This window comes from Gymnoscopelus braueri (assembly GCF_963280865.1).
Source record: "Gymnoscopelus braueri genome assembly, chromosome: 13".
In the NCBI taxonomy this organism is placed as follows: Eukaryota; Metazoa; Chordata; class Actinopteri; order Myctophiformes; family Myctophidae; genus Gymnoscopelus; species Gymnoscopelus braueri.
The window spans coordinates 44,514,506-44,538,210 of record NC_137615.1 but is presented as its reverse complement, the minus strand read 5'-3'; the positions used below and the strand labels follow the sequence as shown (position 1 = coordinate 44,538,210).

The 23,705-nt window shown below is 45.2% G+C and overlaps 1 protein-coding gene across 1 annotated transcript in view; it reads right to left on the bottom strand.

The window, feature by feature from the left end:
• The window catches only part of LOC308099625 (protein Wiz-like), a 44,983-nt gene that overhangs the window by 13,705 nt on the left and 7,573 nt on the right, over positions 1-23,705 (bottom strand). The window contains exons 6-20 of the mRNA XM_080448363.1: positions 22,962-23,369; positions 21,286-22,587; positions 18,637-18,888; positions 16,749-16,946; positions 15,613-15,858; positions 15,412-15,564; positions 10,394-10,546; positions 8,559-8,775; positions 7,645-7,988; positions 5,204-5,659; positions 4,601-4,799; positions 3,155-3,495; positions 2,153-2,501; positions 1,386-1,612; positions 514-725 (exon numbers count right to left, since the gene is read on the bottom strand). Coding sequence (XP_080304489.1) covers positions 514-725; positions 1,386-1,612; positions 2,153-2,501; positions 3,155-3,495; positions 4,601-4,799; positions 5,204-5,659; positions 7,645-7,988; positions 8,559-8,775; positions 10,394-10,546; positions 15,412-15,564; positions 15,613-15,858; positions 16,749-16,946; positions 18,637-18,888; positions 21,286-22,587; positions 22,962-23,369 — 5,057 coding nt within the window. The remainder of the gene's footprint in view (positions 1-513; positions 726-1,385; positions 1,613-2,152; positions 2,502-3,154; positions 3,496-4,600; positions 4,800-5,203; positions 5,660-7,644; positions 7,989-8,558; positions 8,776-10,393; positions 10,547-15,411; positions 15,565-15,612; positions 15,859-16,748; positions 16,947-18,636; positions 18,889-21,285; positions 22,588-22,961; positions 23,370-23,705) is intronic.

Genomic DNA, 23,705 nt, shown 5'->3' with positions numbered 1-23,705 from the left:
ATAAAGCGCATCTCCCAACCACAGGGACTCCGAATCCCCCGTACATAAACAGCAGATCCAAAACAACAGGTGGTAGCATGGGGTGGTGGAGGGTGAGCAGCAATATTAGCAACAGCAATGAACAGCAGCACAGCAGCAGCAGCAACAACAGTGTGTGTGCAGAAAAAGCAAGCAGAATGAGAAGTGCAAACTTCCAGCTTAAATAGAGCGGTCTTAGAATGAAATGAGTGTGAGTGAATGAGTACGTGGAGCTGACGTGGTCCAATGGTCGGCCGCCAACAACTGCAGTTCCCTGACAGAACTTGCTCTGCGCATGTCTGTGACAGGTGCGACGCTCATTTATTTTTTGGGTGAACTACTCCATTAACTCATAAACTCGTAAATAAACTCATAAACCACTTTCCGCTGAATGTTAGAATATGGACACTAGGGTCCAAGTGGTTAAAGACGGCTAGCCTCTTACACAGCCACGCTGTTAAAAAAAATGCAGCGTTTTGGGATGGGGTCCCTCACCTTCTTGGGGGTGGAGCGGTTCCCCTGCATGTAGCTGCGGTGCATCTCCACCACCTTCTGCGGCCTGCTCCGCATCCAGGCGCTCAGCGTCTCGATGGGCGAGCCGTTCACGCACCACTCCGTCACGCCGAACTGCCGCAGGTGGGCCCGCGCGTGGCTGGCCAGGGCCTTGCGGTTCTCAAAATAGAAGCCGCACAACTCGCAGCTGGCATCTGGAGAAGAGAACGGAGGGACAGGTGAGAGGTGATCGCAAGGGTTTTTTTTTTTGGTTTACGCCACAAGAATGTAGAAGAATTTCATGTGTTCATTCAGCATATGCATGCATGTCCCTTGTGAGTGTTTTTTTAAACCACTAAACTCTATTACTTTGTTGTACAACAATAGTAAAAAATTGCTTATCTTTTATGTTCACTTATTTTCCTCTTTTCCTTTTCCATATTATGCACAGAACCGAGCCATTGAGATAGAAAGAGTTGCGTCAATGACGGGCCAGAAACACTACAGATCACGTGGTTCATGTATTGCATGTCCTTCATCGACACCCATTTTGAGGATGCAATGTTTGGAACACAGTAGTGTTTGCAACGACAGTATTGGTCGCCCAATGGCAAGTGTTACTGCTGCATTATTCTTGCTCTGCGCATGTCTGTACCAAGCGCGACGCTCATGAGTTTTTCTTGCCCTGAACTGGGAACCAAAGTCACTATTCTACAGGTTGGAAGTTGCAGATGCGATATAAACAATGGCAAATGCAAGCGAAAAATCATCAAAAAAAGAAAAGAGAAACTGTAACGTGACGTCAATACAATAGAGCTCCACTAGCTCAAAAATCCACAGCACGCCCCTGCCGAGACGGTGTCCCATCGTCTTACCCTGATGCCCGGTTCCGTGCTTATCGGGGGAAGACTTCCTCTTGAAGGAGAAGTCGTGCGGCAGAGGGGAGAAGGTCTTGATGTGATGGGATGGTGACTGGGCGGTCTCCGCGGGATGACCGTCCTCCGACAGAGGCCTCTTCCCCAGCTGTGACACCCTGAAGAACTTCCCCGAGGTCGGGTTGGTAGACGGCCCCGACAGTCCCCCCAGGCCCTGCTTGTGGAGCCTAGACCAAGGGTGACCATATTATTTACAAAAGCCCAAACCGGGACTCGTAAACCACTCAAATCCAATTTAATCCATTTAGACCTGAGGCCGATTCTATATACGTCATCTAAATCCTAAAAGACCTATGTTGCTATATCAGTGGTGCTCAAACTTTTTCATGTCAAGGACCCTAAAAATGATATGTATTTGGCCGCGGACCCCCATCTCAAAATATGTTGTTCCAGGGACCCCCAGAGGCAAAGATTTGAGTTACAAATGTTCGCTTTAAAAATATATATATTCAAAGATTTGCACACATTTTCAAGATAAAAAAAAAAATTGCAGATCTACAAGCTCATAGATGAGCTTGTATATCTGCTATTTTTGATTAGCCAAAGAAATCTAAAATGACACAGATAAGACACGGATGCGTTTCCTGTCTTAATGGGTTAAAAAATAGCTAAAATAACCAATCTATATGTGAGCTTGTAGATCAGCTTTTTTTTGACAATTTATCTATGGACAATCCCAGCCAAACCAGGACGTCTCGTCACTGTACCTGGAACCCGAGTGCAGGAGACTCAGGGGGGATTTGCGGTATTTGGCCGACTGGTAGCTCGAAGCCCGCTGGCCTTCCAGACTCTCCCAAGCGGGGATGCCGACCCCCTGGCCGGACTCCTTCTTCACTCTCTGGTCAGACGGAGAGGAGGTGCCTCCTCCTCTGCCTTCTCGCTTGTGCATGATCTCCCTCAGGGTGTCGATGGGCGAGCCGTTGACCGACCACTCCGTGATGCCCATCTGCCGCAGGTGGGAGCGGGCGTGGCTGGACAGGCCTTTGCGGTTCTCGAAGTACTCCCCGCAGAACTCACAGCGGATGTCCCGCGTCGGCTCGGCCTCGTGGGTCATGGCTGGGACCGCCGGACCGCGGGGGCGAGAAGGGAGGAAACGGAAGAGCAAGTAAACAAGTTTGTTTCTGTGAATCAAACTTGATGACAAAACGCTTGAGTGGATGACAGCATGGCTGCAACTATATCGATTATTCTATGGATACATTTTTCGATGAATTGAATAATCAAGACGGTCGTTTTTTTATATTCTAGAAAACAAATTCTAACAGACTTCTTTTTTATAATCAACTAAATTGATTAGTAGGGCTGTCACGATTACAAATTTAAATTGACGATTAATTATCACTCAAATAATTGCGATTAACGATTTTATTGTGTTTCTGTCGTTGAAAATTAATGGAACATTATGAATAAAAATTACATTTCTGTTTGGCTTTTAGCTTTCGGAAACAAAAGTTGCACAGGGCAGATATGACACATAACACATATTTAATTACTTCATACTTAAAAATAAACATTAATAGTGGAAATAGACGATCTATAAATTGACCAAATGGACCCCCCTTTTGGGTCTATAACTCCGAGAGCACACGAATGGAACCAGGGTCCGTTTGGTTCCATTCGTACACTCTCTGAGTCATGGTGGTCCGAGGGCTAATACACATCAAACCGGGGGTCCTTGAAATGAAAAAAGATGGGCGGCCTGAACGTACCCAGGTTGAGGGGGAAGACGCTGTCCTGGCCGCTCCAGCTGCAGTTGAGAGGCACAGAGGCCCGCCCTCCCCCGGACCCCCCCGGTGACATGGTGACCTCCAGCTGCACGGGCTCCGGCTTCATCTTCACGACCAGACCCCCAGAGGGGGACGAGGAGGACCCCGGCTTGCTGGCGTTGGGATGCGGCGGCGGACTGGAGGGCCGGGCGAAGCCGAACGGAAGACGACCCAGGAGCGCGGCGGGGGAAGGGGAGGAGGAGGAGGAGAGGGGGGGAGGGGAGCGGGCGGACGACGCAGCAGCCGCCACCGACGACGGAAGGGGCGGCGTCTTGTGCCTCGAGCTGTAAGGATCGGGACACCGCTGCGTTTAGTTGACGATTAACCGTCATACAAATAGCTGTTAAAGGGATGTTTCACTTTAAAAAGTGTTTGGGGTCATTTCAACGTCTACTCTGGCTTTTGTGAGCGCCCCAGTTGCTTGATTCAGCATTTAGATACTTGATATTCATTTTATCGGACACGCCCCCTTCCTGTCCAAACCCATTGTAATTTTAAACTCCATTTTCACCATGTTAGATTCATCGAAAATACCCGTCCTTGGTTCTTCTTTTTCATTTTCTCCAAAGATTCTAAATAAAAAATGAAAAGAGTTATTGAAAAAACACGGCCTCCTCACACACATTAGAAGGACGATATCAGTCAACAGAACCAAGGACAGGTGTTTTCAATGAATCTAAAATGGTTAAAATGGAGTTTGAAATTACAATGTGTTTGTATAGGAAGGGGGTGTGTCTGATCAAATGAATATTATCAAATATCGAAATACTGAATCAAGCAACTTAAAAACTGTCAACTTAAAAAAAGCCTGAGTAAACGTTAAAATGAACCCAAACTAAAAGTTTGAAAGTGAAATACCCCTTTAATGATTTAATTTTTGACATTGAATATTGGGACTTATAAATGAATATCACATTTCTGTTTGTCTTTTTAGGATTCGTGAATAAAAATTGCACTGGGCAGCTATGACAAATAACGTATACTTATGAATAACAATATACAAAGAAATGACTGACGATGACCGTTACCAATAATCAAAATAAATAATGTACTTATAGCCAATTTTACCACTTACAGTAAACCTTCTGTTTTTAGAGAAAGAGACAATTGTACTTGGATCGATCTTTGCCATCTATACCAAATCTCATTGCCAAAAACAGCCGATCTTACAAGCTGCTAGATCGGCTGTTTTGGGCGACTGTTCCACCCAGAATAGGCATGCTGGGGTACAAGTGTGGAAATAGTCGATCTACAAGCTCACCGCTATTTTCCAACAGATTAAAGTTATATACAGTAGATGAATGGAAGCAAATCTGACGATTAAGCAACTATAATTGCAATGATCTCAAATAACTGCGATCAGGCGATTATGTAGTATGCCAGGCCTACTTGTGGGGTTTGAGCGGCAGGGCGCAGGGCAGGCCCCGCCTGGTGATGACCTCCCTCAGGGTGTCGATGGGCGAGCCGTTGACCGACCACTCCGTGATGCCCATCTGACGCAGGTGGGAGCGGGCGTGGCTGGACAGGCCTTTGCGGTTCTCGAAGTACTCCCCGCAGAACTCACAGCCGATCTCTTTAGGAGGCTCACCTGTGGGGGACACAAATTGGAAGTAAAAACCTTTTTTTAGCTCACTTGATCACTTAGCCAGGGGTCCTTGGGCGGGTTTCAGGGAGTCTGATAGTTAGGAACCAAATGGACCTTTAGAGGTCAGAGAGAATCACAGCCCTACATGACAGCCTGAACGTACAAATGGAACCCAATGGGTCAATACTTGATTCCCCATTTTTTTTCCTTCTACACAAATCACTTCTCTGAAAATAGCCGATCTTTAAGCTCACAAAGCTAACGAACCTCTCGGCGCTGTGAGCGTGTAGATCGGCCATTTTCGCGCATTATGACATGCCCAGAGTAGGGACGCAAGGGTTCATATGGTTGATGATTTCAGATCATGCAAAACGGGCACGTTCAGCGTCGTCTGGCGCATCACTCACTGTGTGGAAGTGCCATGAGCTCGCCACTGCTCAGGCGGAAGACCTGCATGGCGGAGGACTTGGGCCGCTTGGTGGGCGGGTGGCCGAGCAAAGACGAGGCGGACGAAGAGGTGGCTTTGGATGCCGAGCCGCCCCTTGCCGTGGCGATCCTATAGAGGAGAGGCGAGGAGGCGGACGATAAGAGGGATGACGGCCGCTTCGGGGAGGCCAGCGCGGTGGCGAGGCCCTGTGTCTCGGCGGCGGGACCGTCGGCCTGCAGCGTGTTGACGTTGTGCTTGAAGTCGTCCGTGTGGATGAGCTGGTTGAGGAGGTCTATGGGGGAGCCCTTGGATTCGGAGTACTCCACCCCGAAGTGGCGCAGGTGGGCCCTCGCGTGGCTGGACAGGCCCTTGCGCGTCTCAAACCAGGCGCCGCACAGCTGACAGATGATGTCCTTGTTGGGGTCCACCTCCAACGCTGTGGGGAAGAAACAAATCTAGTTAACGCAATAGAACCCTTAACTACTTAACAGCAGTGGTCCCCTAACCTTTTCTGGATCAGCGTCCAAATCTACAAAAGCCTTCGCAGCCCACCCGTCTGACCATTTCCAACCTGGTTGGAAATTGCTGAGTTATAGAATCCTAAAGTAGTTATAGAATCCTGTAGGTATAGAATCCTAAAGTAGTAATTGTAAAAGTAAACACTTTAAGACTGGGAACGCATCTGTGTCATTTTTAGATTTCTTTGGCTATTCAAAAATAGCAGATATACAAGCCCATGCGCTTGTAGATCTGCTATTTTTGAAAAATCTTGAAAATTTGTGCAAATCTTTGAATAAATATATATTTTAGTTAAAAGAACATTTTTAACTCAAGCCTTTGTTTCTGGGGTGGGGGGTGGTCCCTGGAACAAAACATTTTACAAATGTTCGCTTTAAAATATATTATGTTCAAAGATTTGCACAAATCTTCCACGATAAAATGTTCTTTTGCAGATCTACAAGCTCATAGCGTGGCACTTAGTGCCACACTATAAGCTTGCATATCTGCTATTTTTGAAAAGGGCTAGGAAATCTAAAATGACAGAGATGCGTTCCCGGATTGAACGGGTTATGGCTCAGTCCTTGCACAAGCTGACCCGGGGTTCGAATCCGACCCGAGACCCTTTGCTGAATGTCCTTCCCCATCTCTCTCTCCTGCCAATTGCTGTCTCTCTCCACTGTAACTATCAAATAAAGGCTTGATAATGCCCCCACAATATCGTTCAAAAATAAGTTATAGAATCATGAACTATTTATAGAATCATAAACTACAGTAATAATTTAATCATAAACTAGTTCTAGAATCATAAACTATCATCATCTAGTTTTAGTTAGCAAAATAGTTCCTTTTACAGAAGGTTCAGACTAGGGTCTGGGTCTTGCCTGTACTATTTAACCTTATTTCTATCTTTTTATCTTATCCTATTTTTTCTTGTTCTTTTCTTTAAAATCCAGTATTTATCTTGTGTATGTTGTAATTTACAGCTGTTGTTGCACAGTCTTGTGGAACATGCCACACCAACATTTCACTGCTTGTACCTATACCTTGAATCCTAAACTAGATGTATCATAAATTAGTTATGAAGTGGGAGTTCTAGGGGGTCCCCGACTAAACTGTTGATACTTAGGAACCAAATTGACCAATACAGGTCTGTTCTCTGAGAGTTATGGGGGTACGTAACCTAGTCATGCACACCTTGAAATTAAAAGGTTTGAGAACCACTGATTTATAGACTCATAATTTAGTAATAGAATCATAAACCACAAAGTGACCGAATTTTTTATATATATATATATATATATATATATATATATATATATATATATATATATATATATATATATATATATATATATATAGTGAAAATAGGAGATCTACAAGCTCACAACTTGAGTTTGTGGATCGGCTATTTGCGCTATTTCTGTATGCCACCATTGTCCAACAAAGTATGAAGGGCCATTCTCACGAGCACTAAAACTATAACTATAACTACTGTATATCGTTCACCATTGTCTTTGTTATAGTTATGGTATAATGGATATGCCATCCACTTGAGTTGGAACTAATTCATATATTTATAGTTATGGTGATAGCTATAGTGCTTGGTGTGAACAGCTCTTAATACAGGGTTATCAGACTAATCGATACTAACTAACTAGTCGATCATAAAAAATATATTAGAATTACAATGTTGATTTTTTGATATATAAAGAAATTTAATTATTATTACTTTTTTTATAAACCCTGCTTCTCGGGGAAAAAAATATTCAAAGATTTGCACAATCTCCACGATTTCCACGATTTTTCAAAAAATAAATGAGCTGGTATATCTGCTATTTTTGAATAGCCAAAGTATTCAAGAATAGCCCTGTATTAAAGCAAGAGTTTCAACTTGAGCTCGGGAGGAGAAGTTCCACTTACTGAGGTTGAGAGGAGCGTCGGACTCCTGCGGCGCCCAGAACGGCTTGGTGCTGGCGATGGAGGTTAAGCTCTTAATGCCGCCGGCCTTATGGTCCGAGGAGGAGCGCGCGGGCAGCAGAGAGGATATGGGGGCTTTCCTCACCACGGGGGACGGGGAGCCGGGGCGCAGCGGGGCCGAGGGGGGCCGGGGGGACACGCCGCCGGGGGACGGGCAAGGCGTGGGGGTGGAGGAAGAGGAAGACGCGCTCTTCACAGCCTTGGCCAGGACGGACAGAGGGATGGGCTTCTCGTCGAAGTCCGCGTCCCGCGGTTCGGCCTCCTCGTTCTTGTGCATGGCGGTAGGGCTGTCGGGAAATGTTTAGCCGGCGATTAATTGTGTTTTTTGGCATTGAACGCTTTAAAAAAAATACAAATATTATAAATATATAAATTATTGACATTTAAAAATTGTATACATGTAAAAAATAGCAGACGCGTTGTAAGCTTGTAGATCAGCTATTTCTTATATATTTGAAAATGGTTGAACATTTTTCAACATGGAAACGATTACGGTATGTCAAATGATCGCGATTAGACGATTATGTAATAATTGTGACAGGCCTAGATATGACCAGTACCAATAATTTAAATGAATAATGCACTATGGCCAAAATAAACCATATTTGATAATATCATACATTCAACATTTTTAAAATACTTGGAAATAGCTGATCTACAAGCTCACAAAGCGTTGCATTGTGACGCCTTGTGAGGTTGTAGATCTGTTATTTCCGCTGTTTTTGCAAACTGCGTGAATTAATCCAACAGATTATTTCTTACAGCTGAAATGATTCTAACGATCACGCAAAAAATTATGGTGATTATCTCAAAATAATAGTGATCGAGCGATTATGTAATAATTGTGCCAGGCCTACTTCTTGGCAGACGGAGGCCGGGGTGGTGCGAGCGGCGGGGTGAAGTGGCCGTCCATGCCGCGCTCCTTGGCGATCTGGTAGAGGAGGTCGATGGGCGCCCCGCTGCTCTCCGACACGCTGATGCCAAGCTGGCGCAGGTGGGAGCGGGCGTGGCTGGACAGGCCCCTCCTGGTCTCGAATTTGGCGCCGCACACCGCGCACTTCAACAGGTCAGGGACTAGTGTTGACGGAGGGAAACACAGAGCAGCCGCGTGAAGAGAGAGAAGCAAGGCAATGGTGGAGCTTAAAGGTCATTTATACATATTAACTTAAACTGCCGTTTGTGTCATGAGCACATCCACACAATATAACAGTTAGGCGGGAATAAAGCAGCGTAATTTCTTTCAGAAACAAGGTTGGTTTTTCACCGCGAATAAAATCATCAACCTGTATGAATGAGGCATGGCCAAATTAATATTTTGATATTCGCCGACGCATTTTCGGATGATTTATTTGCCACGATCCCGGTGTGTACAGTAAGGACGTGTTTTAGTTGCACGCCAGTGTCGCGCACTGAAAATAGCCAATCTACAAGATTTTCAGTGCCAAGTACAATCCTCTTTCCCTGATGACATGGTCATGGCAGATTGTCCATGTCCACCCTGGAGCCTGGGTCTGCCTAGCTTTTCTTCAAGAGTTTTCCGTTGTCACCGTCGCAAAAATAGCTTGCTCAGGGTGGGATAATGGGGGCCCGCTCATAATTCCGACCTCCCTTTATTCTGACATCCCAATAGTCCGACAAACGTTAGGTTAGTGTGCGGTTAGGGTCAGTTATAATGGGGCCAGTTAGTCAAACCGGATGTCGGAATAATGGCGTGGCACCGGACAATGTCGGGTCCCTGCTCTTTACTGTATGTAAAGTTCCTTGAGACAACTTGTTGTGATTTTGCGCTATAATAAAATGTAATTGAGATGAATTGAATGACTCAGGCTTAACGTTACATTCACATTTCACAAATCTTTCAAGTGAACCCTTTTGTTTTTCTATGGACGGTTCACTTATCGCCAGCTATGTTAGCTTGTTGCAAAGAAAGCAACCGGTTTGCATAACAAACAGGAACAGGTGCCTGGAGTTCCCTCAGCGCAACCTCGGTGCATCTGTCTACCCTGAAACCAAACAATGGCAGCATTTTGCAGTGGGCCACCTCGCTCACCTCTAGTGTCTACACACACCGTCACCCAGCTTGCGGTAACACGAGCACACGGCTCCCGAGGTCTTCCCTATTAGCGCCTCAATACGTCCGTCTGCCCCTGAGAACGTCCCGAGGGGACCCCTCTGGCGTTCGCCGTCCGGCAACGCTGATCCGAGGTCAGTTGTGCCACTGCTTTACTCAACGCGACAGATCAGTGCTGGACCGTGGCAGAAGGCAATCCACCGTCAGTCCCACCTCCATCCCAAAAGGCTGAAGTGCACTCACCTTGGGCTGCATCGATCAATTATTTTCTTGATATATTGATATTGATTACTTTTTCGATTAATCGAACAATCAAGAAGTGCGTTACACACACACACACATATCAATTACTCAATTAACCACTTAAGCATTAACTTATACTTTGTCACACAAGGGTGTCATGCAAAAAAGGGAAAATAACGGACCTACAAGCGATGCTATGCATTGGGAGCTTGTAGATCTGCTATTTTCAGTATTTATTTTTTCTACTTTCTTTTCACTTTTAGCCTAGATGATGACAAAATAGGGCTCGATTATTAATGGATTATTGTATTAAAATGATTAAAAAAACAAACCTATCAGTTGGATTAACTGTTGCACTCCTGAACTGCCCTCACTCACCCTTGGTTTCTGCATCATCCTCGTCCCTGGGAGAGGGGTGGTCCGGGTCCTGGCTGAACGGACCCTTTGTCCCTGCACTGGAGCTCAGACCGTCCACAGATGGAATCCTCTCCTCCACCACCTCCTCCTCTTCTACACCCTCCTCCTGGGCTTCTGGTTCACACACAACCCCCCCCCCCCCCCAAAAGAAAAGTGTAAAATGCCAAAGAAGCCACTTATAAACTTCTGTTGTAGTACTAATTCTACTTACATTAGCTAATCACCTGCCTGCACTGGTAAGAATGAAGGTATATTCGTTTAAACTGCAGACTGCAAACAAATCCCTTTTGAATTTATTATTCATATTTTCTAGTGACCTATAAGTAGGCTATACATAATGAATATGTGGGATGAATGTCAATCTAACAGCCAAACAGTGCATGGTGAGCTGATGGGTAGTAGCCTAGTCATAATAATAATAATAATAATAACAAGAGCTATATTCACAACGTTCGAGCAGCCTATATAGAGAAATGACCATGTAATAAATTCAAGCAGCCCTAAAGACACCACCATCCTGTGTATATAAAGCAAAACATGGCTCTGGCAAACACGGCAGTCTTGGGGCGCGAGCGACGCTGCATTCCTGGGACAAAAGTGCCATTTTCTGCGACAAATCGGTAAATCAAAAGAGACGTGCAGACAGACAATGCTTTTTGTCTGGTGGGAGGGCGTCTCTGCGCTTGTCACTTCATCTCCTGACTGTATAAAGAGCAGCACCGGGTCTGACACACTGGGGCGCAGCGCGGCGCTATTATTAAGTAAAACATCACTTATTACATAGGTATACTATAGGCTACGATCTTCAATATTTATTTACGAAACAAAACTAAGTTGTTCAAATGCTATGTTGAGTTGGCATCCATTGTGCAGAGATCTAAAGCCCGTGTATAAAGATTTGAGCAGCTAGAATGGTCCGAACACTTCGCAAGTAAAAAAGTGACACTTGGATTTTTTTTTAAGCCCACTTTTTTTTCCTCCAGAATCCGGATTAAAGTTCTAATGATGATCGCTTTATGGATCACTTTCGCTGGAGACACGGCGGCACGGGCTGATCTGGATGATGTGATCAATTCATCATTATAACAACACGCACAAATCTACATGCACTTGAAAGCACAGCGCGTCCTCTATCAACAATCAAAGGAAAGTAAAATGGCGAGGATTGGGGGGAACAGTAGGTAATTTTAGAGATTCTGCAGCGTTGAGAAAGAGTAGGACGTCATTCCAGACGCGCACCGTGCACAATCACAGAATATAGAATATTTGGACAAACCCAAAACAAATATTTCCAAACATCATCACATTTTTTTCCTGTCGCGCATGCGAAATGTGTAGCTCTGGTCCATAGCGTTAGAAGTTATCCTTAACGCTATGTTACTTTTCTGTCATTGCCCACATAACGCCGGTAGTACAGCCTCTCGTCTCTAGTAAAAAATAAAAAATAGACTTTCGCTACTCACCAAAACAAATACGGGTTTAAGGTGCTGAAAGCCTACTTTCCTTAGTGGGAACACTCTGAGCCCCCCACCTCACGTCTAAAATACACTTTTTGGCCAGAAAAGAAAATATTTCACCGGATGGGAAAACAAATTAGCTGCTCCACTGCGCCCCCTACACATTTGGTCAATGGGATTTTTCTATTGCAAAGATATGTAGGGGGCGCAGTGGAGCAACTAAAACATGTTTCCATCCGGTGAAATATTTTCTTTTCTGGTCAAAAAGTGTATTTTAGACGTGAGGTGGGGGGGTTCAGAGTGTTCCCACTAAGGAGAATAGGCTTTCAACATATTAAACCCTTCTTTGTTTAGGCGAGTAGCGAAAGTGTATTTTGTGTGCGGACATACCGGGGGCAACGGTTGAAAAGTAACACAGCGTTAAGGAGAACTCCTAACGCTATGGACCAGAGCTACGAAATGTGCAAAAACTGGCGACACACACACACACACAATGACAACGACCCGGCTATATAATAATGACGCTTTTTAAACATGCATGATCTTGGGGCGCGATCACAACCTTTCTTCCTTTTGAAATGGTGTCATAATAGTTTCTGATGGCTGTTGTGTCTGGGCTACAATGATGTGACAGACGGCAGGAGACGCGCACCAGACAGTGTGCAACAATGTGTGTGTATGTGTGAGTGATCCGAGGCGAGGGGGGGCACCATGCACTCACCGGTCAGCAACCGCAGTGCATCGGGCTCCCCAGGCTGCTGCTACAGAAGCCAGACAGTTTTTCCAATGCTATTGTTTGGGTCTGCGGGGAGGAGGTGGAAGCAAAGCAGCCATTTTGCCCCCATATGCACCGCTAAAGCTATAAGGCGTGACCAATCGAGTGGGAGGCGGAGGTTTAGTGGGAGAGAGAGAGAGAGAGAGGAGACATGCACTCCTGTGTGCCACATTAACCCATGTGGGCACATCAGACAGGAGGGCGGGGGTTCTCTGTCTCACACACACACACACACACACACGCACACGCACACGCACACGCACACGCACACACACACACACACACACACACACACACACACACACACAGATTCTAAAAAGGACCACCACCACACTCCAGTGGTGTTTTTTTTTTTACTTAAGTAAAAGTATCACTACTGCAATTCAGAATTACTCTCGTTACAAGTAAAAGTCCATAATTCAAAATTGACTTGAGTAAAAGTACAAAAGTATTGGTATCAAGAGTGTACTTAAAGTACCAAAAGTAGAAAGTACTCATTATGCAGAATGTCCCATTTCACAGGTTTTCAAATGTATACAAATATTTTGAAAATAGCAGATCTACAAGCTCACAATGCATCGCATCGTGATGCATTGTGAGCTTGTAGATCTGCTATTTTTAAATGGCCGAAATGTATATAGGGCTGAAGTGGGTAATGCATGTTTTGTAATAATAATCAAAATCTACTAAGTAACTATTATTGTAGTGGAGTAAAAAGTACATTATTTGCCTCTGAGATGTATAGTCGAGTAGAAGTAAAAGTATTGAAAATTGGAAATACTCAAGTAAAGTAAGAAATACCTCAAAATTGTAAAAAAAAAAGTACAGTACTTGAGTACACATACTTATTTACTTTCCACCACTAGCCACCACCACCACACTCCGAAGCCACTGCCTGCCACTGTAAAAATCGCATCTATAACACTCTTGAGAGTGTGCAAATCATGTAACCAAATGGACCCGTATTAAGTGTCCATTAAGGTTAGGCTACATTTGCACACTCTCAGATTTACTGACCCCCAGACCTGTAAAGGGTCCATTTGGTTACACTTGCACACTCTCCTTGTAAGGGTCCATTTGGTTCCTATCAATCATTTAGCCGTGGACCCCCTGGGCATCGAGGGGGTGTGGCCGTGGCGGAGGGGATATCGCATAGCTTATTCTACAAAGGACCACACGCTGATACACCACACACACGCGCCGCACGCACGTACACACAGCACAGCACAGCACAGCACAGCACAGCACAGCACAGCACAGCACAGTAATATTTATACAGGACAGTATGCCAGTGTTTTAATGTAGAATGCACCTAATCTAAATCCATCCGCACGCACCTGCAGAAATGACAAATAATAGCCAAACCCAAATCTCCCCTATGAAGCATGCCACTACTATGCTAGTAGTAGTCACACAATCGCTCTCTGAGCCACATGACAAGTTAACCGCACATAGTCACAACACTCCTATACTGTATAGCTGGTGAAATAACCAGCCATTCCTATTTCCCACAACGCGTAAAGCGACAACCTTTCCAGACGCGTTCCATAAACGTGGAACAATACAATACTGCGCGCTGATATGTTACAGCAACAATCTGAAACATTTATAATTTTTATGTCCTAACCCGGAAATTGCATTGCACTTACTGTATGAGCTTCAGGCGGTACTACCTGTCAACCAGTAGGTGTCCTACCCGACACCAGGGTCTACATTTCTCAATGGAAGAGTTTAGGCCCTAGGGGACCACCTCCAGCCACTGCAGATGTGCTAGTTATATTGTGGTTCTCAAAGTGGGGTCCGGGGACCCTGGGGTTCCAGGGGATCCCCAGAAAAATATGATAATATAGCATCAAAATCAGTTTAACCACTTTAACCCTATTTTATACTTTGGCTATTCCAAAATAGCCGATCTACAAGAACAATGTGAGAAATGTTCAATCATTTAGAAATTGAACAAATCTTCTCTTCTGGGGGTCCCTGGAACTACATCTCTTCAGATGGGGGTCCGCAGCCTAATACATATCATTTTTGGGGGTCCTTGACATCAACCAACCAGCTCTACCATACAGATTGGTCATTCAAATAAGTTCCGGATAGCAGCTTTAATAACCATTAAGGATCAGGAACGAGTACATCAGAGGGACAGCGCATGTTGGATGTTTTGGCGATAAAGCCAGAGAGGATGCTGAGGTTGGAACTGCCAAGCTGGAGGCCTAGAGCAGTGGTTCTCAACCAGTGGTCCGGGGACCACCATGGGGTCCCCAGCTAAATCAGTTAACATAGCGTCACAATCGTTTTAACCGCTTAGCTTTGGCTATTCAAAAATAGCAGATCTACAAGCTCATAGATAGCTATGAGCTTGTAGATCTGCTATTTTTTTTTTTAATCTTGAAAATGTGTGCATATCTTTGAATATATATATATTTTTAAAGCGAACATTTTTAATTCAAATCTTTGCTTCGGGGGGTCCCTGGCACAAAACATTTTCAGATGGGGGTCCGCGGCCAAATGTATGTCAATTTACGGGTCATTTGGCATGAAAAAGGTTGAAAACCACAGGCCTAGAGGAAGACCAAAGAGGAGATTTATGGATGTAGTGAAAGAGGACATGAAGTTAGTTGGTGTGAGAGAAGAGGAGGCATGAGGACAGGGTGAGATGGAGGGAGGCGGACGATTCGCTGTGGCGACCCCCCGAAGGGAACGACCCAAAAGGAAAAAGAAGAAGAAGAAGAACAGGCGCTCACCTCGAGGCCCTTCAGCGTGGTTTTCACTCCTCCACGGTCGAGCGGATGCAGAGACCGCGGCGCTCCGTGCCCGCCTGCTCCGCTCTCCTCCTCGCTTCCCATCCGCGCTCTCCTTCTTGTCCTGCTCTGTTCCCGTCTCCTCCTCCTCCTCCTCCTCCTCCTCCTCCTCTTCCCCCTCCTCCTCCTCCTCCTCCTCCTCGCCCTCCCCCCGGAGGGGCCGGTGGGAGCCGGGGCTCCGTGGGGGGGACGTGGGGATTACCAGGTCGGGCCGGCTGGAGAACAACTCCCTCAGGATGTGGATGGGCGAGATGGTCACCTCCCAGTTGGTGATGCCAAAGTCGCGGAGGTGGGCCCTGGCGTGGCTGGAGAGGCCGGCCCGCGTGTCAAAGCCGGCGCTGCAGAACTCGCAGCGCATCACGCTGAACGTGTCCGGGTCGAAGTTGGCGACTGAGGAGAGGGATGACATTTTAAAAAATTACTCGTACAGCTTTACAGTTATTATGTAGTTAATGGGGGTACCTCCCATTTCTACTAAGGGAAACAAACAAACAGACAAACACTTTTTTTTCCTTCATATTGACGCTATCGGGCGGAAATCTGAAAAAAGATGTGTTCCAATCGATCCTATGTAGTTATCATTTAGTCACAAGTTCTCGTTAATACTTTTCATTGATTCAATATTTATAAAACTCACAGACACACTTAAAGGTATGGTAAGTGATATTTTTTGTTAACCTTTTTTGTTAATTTAAAAAGGTTAAAGTACTATATTCTGATAGTAATCATTGCCACAGAGCGTTTGTTCGGTCACAGGGGTCTCTCCAGCTCTTTAGTAAACAGAATATAGTACATTTTCAGGTAGGTGACAACATTTAGGCCAATCAGAAGAGAGCACTGAAAATGCATTTTCTGTTTAATAAAGAGCTGGAGAGACATGGGAGACTCCTTTTACTGAACACTCTATTGCACTGAGTACTATCAGAATATAGAGCTATTTAACACTTATTTTAACAAAAGTACAGCACTTACCCTACCTTTAACCACTTTCAACCCGCATGGCGTCTCTATTTTGTCTGTACATTTCAAAAAATGTTCAAAAGTAGTGAAACTAGCAAAAGCTCGCAGTGCTTTTCACGACACTGTCATGTCAAATATGAAATATGAAATATATGGAGATACAAGGTTTCTGCCACGACAGTGATGATATTATGTACCACTCGCACTCACATTCCAGTTATCCTGTGATTATTATGGCACAATGAAACCTATTCACGCGTCTTATATCCCGAGGAGACGCGCTGTACACGATTAACGAAATAATTTGATAATTTGCTGACCTTTCTTCTTCTTCTTCTGATACGAGAACTTCTTCTCGATGGCGTTGACCTCCTCGGGGGAAATGAAGTGACGCACGTTGTAGCTGACGCCCACTCTGTTCAGGTGGCCCCTCACGTGATTGGCCAGCCCGATGCCGTTGTGGAAGCGGTCGGGGCAGTAGGGGCATTTCCTCTCCACGCTCTTCATGGAGCCGGTCTCTAGGGGTTGTCACCAATCACCATCATTTTAGTTGACGATTGGTTGAATAATTGCGATTAAGCGGTTTAACCCATTTAGACCTGAGGCCGTTTCTAAAAATGTTTTCTTAAATCCTTTTTTTTTTTACATGAAAAAAAAAATATATATAAAAATAAAAGAATATAAAAAGTATGAAAAAATTATAAATATAAAAAATATTAAAAAACAAAAATATCTCAAAATATGTTGTTCCAGAGATCACCAGAAGCAAAGATTTTAGTTAATGTTTCGCTTTAAAAATATATATATATTCAAAGATTTGCACAAATGTACAAGCTCATAGCGTGGCACTCGGTGCCGCGCTATGAGCTTGTATATCTGCTATTTTTGAATAGCCCAAAGACATCTTACAATGCCACACAGCTGCGTTCCCGGTCTAAATGGAATAATTGTGTTTTTGGCATTGAACAGAATATATAAATAAAAATGACATTCATGTTTGCCTTTTTGTCTTTGCAAACAAGAATTGCACGGGACATGTAAGACACAAATATAACTCAAAGAAATTACTGACAATAATCAAAATAAATAATGTGCTATGGCCAAAACAGGCTGCATATAGTGTATTTAATAATTCAATTTTTTTTAAAGCGTTCAGTATCACTATATCATTCACTATCTTTCAACAGATGAATTTATACAGATTCTGACCATTATGCAAAATAATTGCGATGATCTCAAACAAGGTATTAGTTCGGATGCCTCCTGGGGCGTCTCCCTAGGGAGGTCCCTGGCTCACATCCTACCTGGAGGAGGCCCCAGGGCAGACCAAGGACCAGATGGGGGGGGGGGGGGGGGTTATATCTCCACGCTAGGGCTTTCACGACTAGAGATTTTTACTGGTCGACTAATTTGACCCAGTGGTAGTCGACTAGTCGACTTTAAAAAAGAAAAAAAAAATGTATGTATATATATTCTTTTTTTTGCCATTGTTTTAATGCCATTGCTATTATTATTATCCTCCTGCCTTCATTTTCATGCCGTTTTAAGGGAAGTGCTTCTGGCACAGCAGCACAGCAGCACAGCAGCGTCTCCAAGGATCCTCAAAAGGGGGTTATTGCCCAATAATAGGCTATTATTGGGCATACTTTTGACCCCCTTTTGATAAAAACAAAGGCAGGAGGATAATAATAATAGTAATGGGCCATTACTGGCACTAAAACAATGAAAAAAAAAGGAGATAAAAAAGTAGTGGTTATACTAGTCGACTAGTTGGTGAAAGCCCTACTCCACGCTGGCATTAGAACGCCTGGGGATGAAGTGGCTAACGTTGCCCGGGAAAGGGAAGTCTGGGCTTCTCTGCTGAAACTGCTACCTCCGCGATCCGACTCTGTATAAGCGGATGAAGATGGATGGATGGATATCGGCTCTGTCGGGTGGAACCCTCATATCTCCAAAACCGTGACTTTTCAGGATTCCATTTTTTTTTAAACAGCAAAAGTAACATTGCTTTGCGCCACGTTTCAAGCTTGCCGGTCTTCTACTTTTGATACTTTTGTGTGACACTGTAGTATGATCAAGTACAACATTCATTTACAAAAAGAAAACACGAAAAGTAAGAATATGGAGATAAGAGGTTTCTGCCCGACAGCAACGATTATGTCAAATAATTGCGACTAGGCGATTGTGTAATAACTGACAGGCCCTTACCGCTCTCCTGGTCAAAATCGTCCTCGTCCAGGATGCCCTCCTCCGCCAGGAAGCGGCGCAGTCGCTCGTCATCGATGTCGTCATCGTCATCGTCATCATTGTCGTTTTCGGCCGAGGCGGCCAGGACTCGGCTACTTCTCCGCAGAATGTAAACCTTTGCGTCTTCTGACTCGTCCTCTGAGTCTTCCTCCTCCTTCACTTTCTTCTCCTCGGGAGATGATGTGCCGCTCTGCTGTGCTAGAGAAGAGCCGTCTACACACAGTGGTGGAAAAAGTACTCACATTTCTTACTTAAGTACTTACTTAAGTTCAGTAAAAGTACAAAAGTGTTGGTATCAAAATGTACTTAAAGTACCAAAAGTACTAAAATGTTTGAAAATAGCAGATCTACAAGCTCACAACGCGTCGCGATGCGACGCGTTGAGCTTGTAGATCGGCTATTTTCAAATAGCCTCGGTATAAATTAGGGCTGAAGTGGTTAATGTATTTGTTATAATATCATCATTTATATCTGCAAAGTAACTAGTAACTAAAGTTTTCAAATAATTGTAGTGGAGTAAAAGTATAAAATTTGACTCTGAGATGTAGTGGATTAGAAGTAAAAGTACAGAAATTTGAAAATACTTCAGTAAAGTAACCTCAAAATTGTACTTAAGTACAGTACTTGAGTAAATGTACTTAGTTACTTTACACCACTGTCTACACAAGACATCTATCTATGTTACACTGTCAGGAAACCGCAATTCAGCTTTACAATGCATGAAGCTACACGGTCAAATGCAAAGTGTTCATTCAGTGGCGTAACGCAGAATCGTGGGGCCTCCCCGCGGGAGTTTCACGTACAGCACGCGCGTGCAGCGCACGTGCATGTGCGTGCACAACCTGTGCGTACACAACCCGCGCGAAAAATTTCGGGTCAAATTCGGGTCTAATTCGGTTCTATTTGACCAATATAAATCAACTTTTTTCTTTTTTTTTGCTGTAAAAATATTTGTATCAGCGCAGGCGGGGCCCCCCTGCTGGTGGCCCCCTCGCACCGCATCACTTGCTACCCCTCCGTTACGCCACTGTGTTCATTTAACACTACAACTTAACAACTCTTTGACTGCCAGAGTATTTTCATAAAGTACTCCCCCATTGCCAGCAATTTTCGTGTTTTTTTTATTTTTATATTTTGAAAATTTTCATGAAAATAATTGATCAGACTGTTTTTTAAAGACGCCGCTCAAATCCGCCACTAGAGCGCAGCACATGATAGCTTGATCAGCTCCTGGTGTCACTGTTTACCTTCTTGAGCGATTAGACAGGGAAAACCATGAAAACGGATGTGACGTCCTCCCAGATTGTTTTGATCGTCAAAATTACGTTGTGATACACGACGGCGATGACTGATCGTCACCCAGACCATAGATTATAGAAGAGAAGCTGTCCGTTTGTCCGTCATACCGTGTGAAAAACCGTTTGTTTACCTATTTTGGACGAAATGACCGGGGGAAAATAATCAAAAACCGGAAACGGAACCCAGGACATGAAACCGGATGCAGATATGGGTGAAGTAAGTGGAACTCGAGAATAACATTGAATTTTAAGCAGCATAGCGCGATCAGAGATTAAACAATGAACGCAAATCCAACGCGTCAAACGCGTCAATGGCGTGGGTGGATTAAGTAGTTATTGACGCGTTTTCGAGTCAATGGCGTTTATAGAGTTAAAAATGGATACTCAGGGGTCCATTTTTACACTTTCAGAGTTTGTAAAAATCTTCAGACTTGACCTTGTAATTGGTGGTGTAATTGATATAATCTTTGTTTAAAAAAAAGTTCTTTGTTAAAAAGCTTAATAATTTAATAAAGTAATAATCAGAAAATATATTTTCAGTTTGGGATACCAAAAAGTTAAATGTTATAGTGTTCCAGTTCCAATTGTGTCAATCATAATCACTTGACAGTTAAATAATCTTGCATTTGCATTGTTAAAAGGATCCCTGGCTGATAAGCCTTATATGCCTTAATACATTATAATTGTCCTCTATAACTACAATTTTTAATGTAAAACACCTTAAATATTTTATTTAATTTAGAAATAGTTCATCTTTTACTCAAGGGGGACTTGTCCATGTGTGGTCCAGCTATAAACAATCGTACTTAACCTTAATATAACTAATAATAACAAAACCAACTTAATACTTCCTAAGGTTAATATGAGCATGCTTTGAGTAAAATATTAACTATTTCTAAAATAAATAAAATATTTAAGGTGTTTTTAATTTTTATTTTTAGTTACAGAGGGCAATTAGAATGTATTAAAGGAGTAGTTCACAAATGTTCTACACACTCCATGAAGCATTGAATTTGTGGGGATTTTTTTTCCTAAGCCAATCATTTTATGACCGACCTGTAGGAGACTCAAAGGAGACCCTTTGAGTCTCCTACCGGGTACATTAGCGTCTTTCCGCCAGTCATCAAATTATTGTCTTAGGAATGTGACAAAAACATAAAAATCTCCATGAATTCAGTGCTTCATGGGGTGTGTAATTGATAGAAGATAAGATTTTTTTTGGGTGAACCACTCCTTTAAGGCATAGGCCTATAAGGCTTATTAGCCAGGGATCATTTTAAGACTGGAGACTTGGCTTTAATTTAAGTCTTACCGGGGTTGGATCTGGCTCTTGTGTGTGGCCTCAGTCCTGCAGGTGAGTCTGTGTGTTTTAGGCTGAGCTCAGAGTCCAGAGGCGTCCGCTGGCCTTCCTGCAGCGTGCTTCCCCCCTCAGAGAGTCTGTTGCTGCCCTGTCTGGGACGGAGCTGGACCAGCTCGTTCCAGTCCCCCTCTCTCTTGTTGGCTTTCCTGTTCCCAATGCACTTGAAGGCCAGCTCCCTGGCCGGGCGAGCCGCAGCCACATTTGGCTTCTGGTGCTCCAGAACGCTGTCCTCCGCGGCAGCGACCCCATGCCGGCTTTTTCCCTCCGGAAGACTGCTCCCGGACCCCGAGAGATGCTCAGAATCCGGGAAAGAGTTAGAAAAGGCAGGATCCGTGCTGGATCTGGAGCGCTGACCCATATCGTCAGGCCATACCCCACTGACGGAGGGCAGCCCCCGGTGGGCCGTGTTCTGGTGCTGCTTTAAATGCCCACGGGCCAAGGAAGTGGAGGCCAAGCCCGATGGAGAACCGGGGCGGAGGGCAGACGCCACAGACGGAAACCTGGTCTGCAGGTCGGGGGAGGCGTGTGGGGGGACTGGGGGAGGTTTTCTGTTGTGGGTCTTGGTGTGGTTGGCCAGCGCTTGGGAAGTTCTTGTGCTGAAGTTGCATTTGGCGCAGACAAAGCGGCGGCGGTGGGTGGGGCCGGCTCGGGGTCGGGCCGGGGTTGGCAGAGGGGTCGGGGCCGATTCGGAGTCCAGAACCGCGTCTGCATCCAGGTCCAGCGTTGCAACCGGGCCCGGGGATCGGACTGGATTGCTCACTAGGTCAGTGTCTGGTCCTTTGGCTGGAGCAGGTGGGCCCTGCTGAGCTAGAGGCTCCGCCGCGACGCTCTCCTCCCTCTGCGACTCCGCCACCTTCCCGGTGTCGTTCAGCTTCCCGATCTCCTCCAGGATCTTCTCTCGGGACTCCTGGTGTTTCCCGTGGTGATCGGCCAGCGCCAGCCCGTTGGGCAGGTTCCATCCGCACTCCACGCACCGAAAGCGGACGCTCTTCGCCAGACGGTCCCTCCTGCCGGCGGCACAGCCGGCACCCGACCCACTTTGGCAGTGCTCGGTCATGTGCTCTTGCAAGTGGACCTGCTTCTTGAAGTAAATGCTACATTCCACGCAGGTGAAGATCTCTTTCCCCGGTGCTTCTTCTTCTTCTTGGCCTCTCTCTCCTCCTTCCTCTCCCAGGACGCCTTCCTCTTCCAGCTTCACCGGCCCGCTCGCCACCTCCGCCCTCAGGTCCATCTCCTCGAAGTCGTAGCCCCCGCCTAAGGTTGTCACAATCATAACATTTTTTGACGATTAATCTACAGGCTCACAATCTGTGAGCCTGTTTGGCTATTTTCACACATTTTCAACATGAAAACTGTTACTTTTCAGGATTCAAATTCAAAAATAGCAAAAGTAGCAGATCGACAAGTTCAAAACGTGTCGCTTCACGCGGCGTTTCGAGCTTGCGGATCTGATACTTTTGATACTTTTGTGTGACGCTGTATGTAGTATGATCAAGTAGAGCGTCAATGTACGAAAAAAACGCAAAATCTATGCAGATGAACGGAAACGATTCCGACAATTCCGCAAATAGAAGTATCTCAAATGATTGCGATCGGGCGGTTGTGTAATAATTGGGACAGGCCCTTACCCCCTGCATCTCCGCCCAGCTGTGCCGCCTCGGCGGCAGGCAGCGACCTCTGAGGAGGCCCCCTCACCCGCCTCCCCGCCTCGGGCAGCGTTTGCTGCCAGGTGCCCAGGCCCGAGAAGGGCCTGAGCAGGGCCCTTTTCTTCCTGCGGCGCTGGATGAAGGTGCAGTGGGCCCAGGGGGCCGGAGGAGGGCTCTCGGGGTCGGAGTCTCCGGGGAAGGTGTACACGTCCCTCTCGGAGTCCTTGGCGTCCGACCCCCACTGTGTTTTCACGTAATTGTCATTGCCCCCCCTCTCCTCGTCATCCTCCTCCTCCGCTATTTGGCACCCTTCCTTTGGTTGGACTTTGGTTGGAGGCAGAAGCGGCTCTGCGCTACTCTCGGATACATTCCACGCTTTGCCGTCCGCCGCTGTGAAGCACCCAAAAAGAACAAATAAAAAAAAGGAAATGGTAAATAAAGATTAGCCACTTTCAACCTGTCCCTATTTTGGGCATATCATTCTGGATACAAATAGTCAAAAATAAATACGTGCGTCGCCATGCGATGTGAGCCTATAGATTGGCTGTTTGTGCCACACAACACCATCATATCGTCTCTGTCGGGTGGAAACCTCATACTGTATGTCCAAAACTGTTACTTTTCAGCATTCAAACAAAAACATATCAAAAGTAGCAGCTCTACAAGCTCAAAACGAGTCGCTTCGTGCAGCGTTTCGAGCTTGCAGATCTGCTACTTTTGATATTT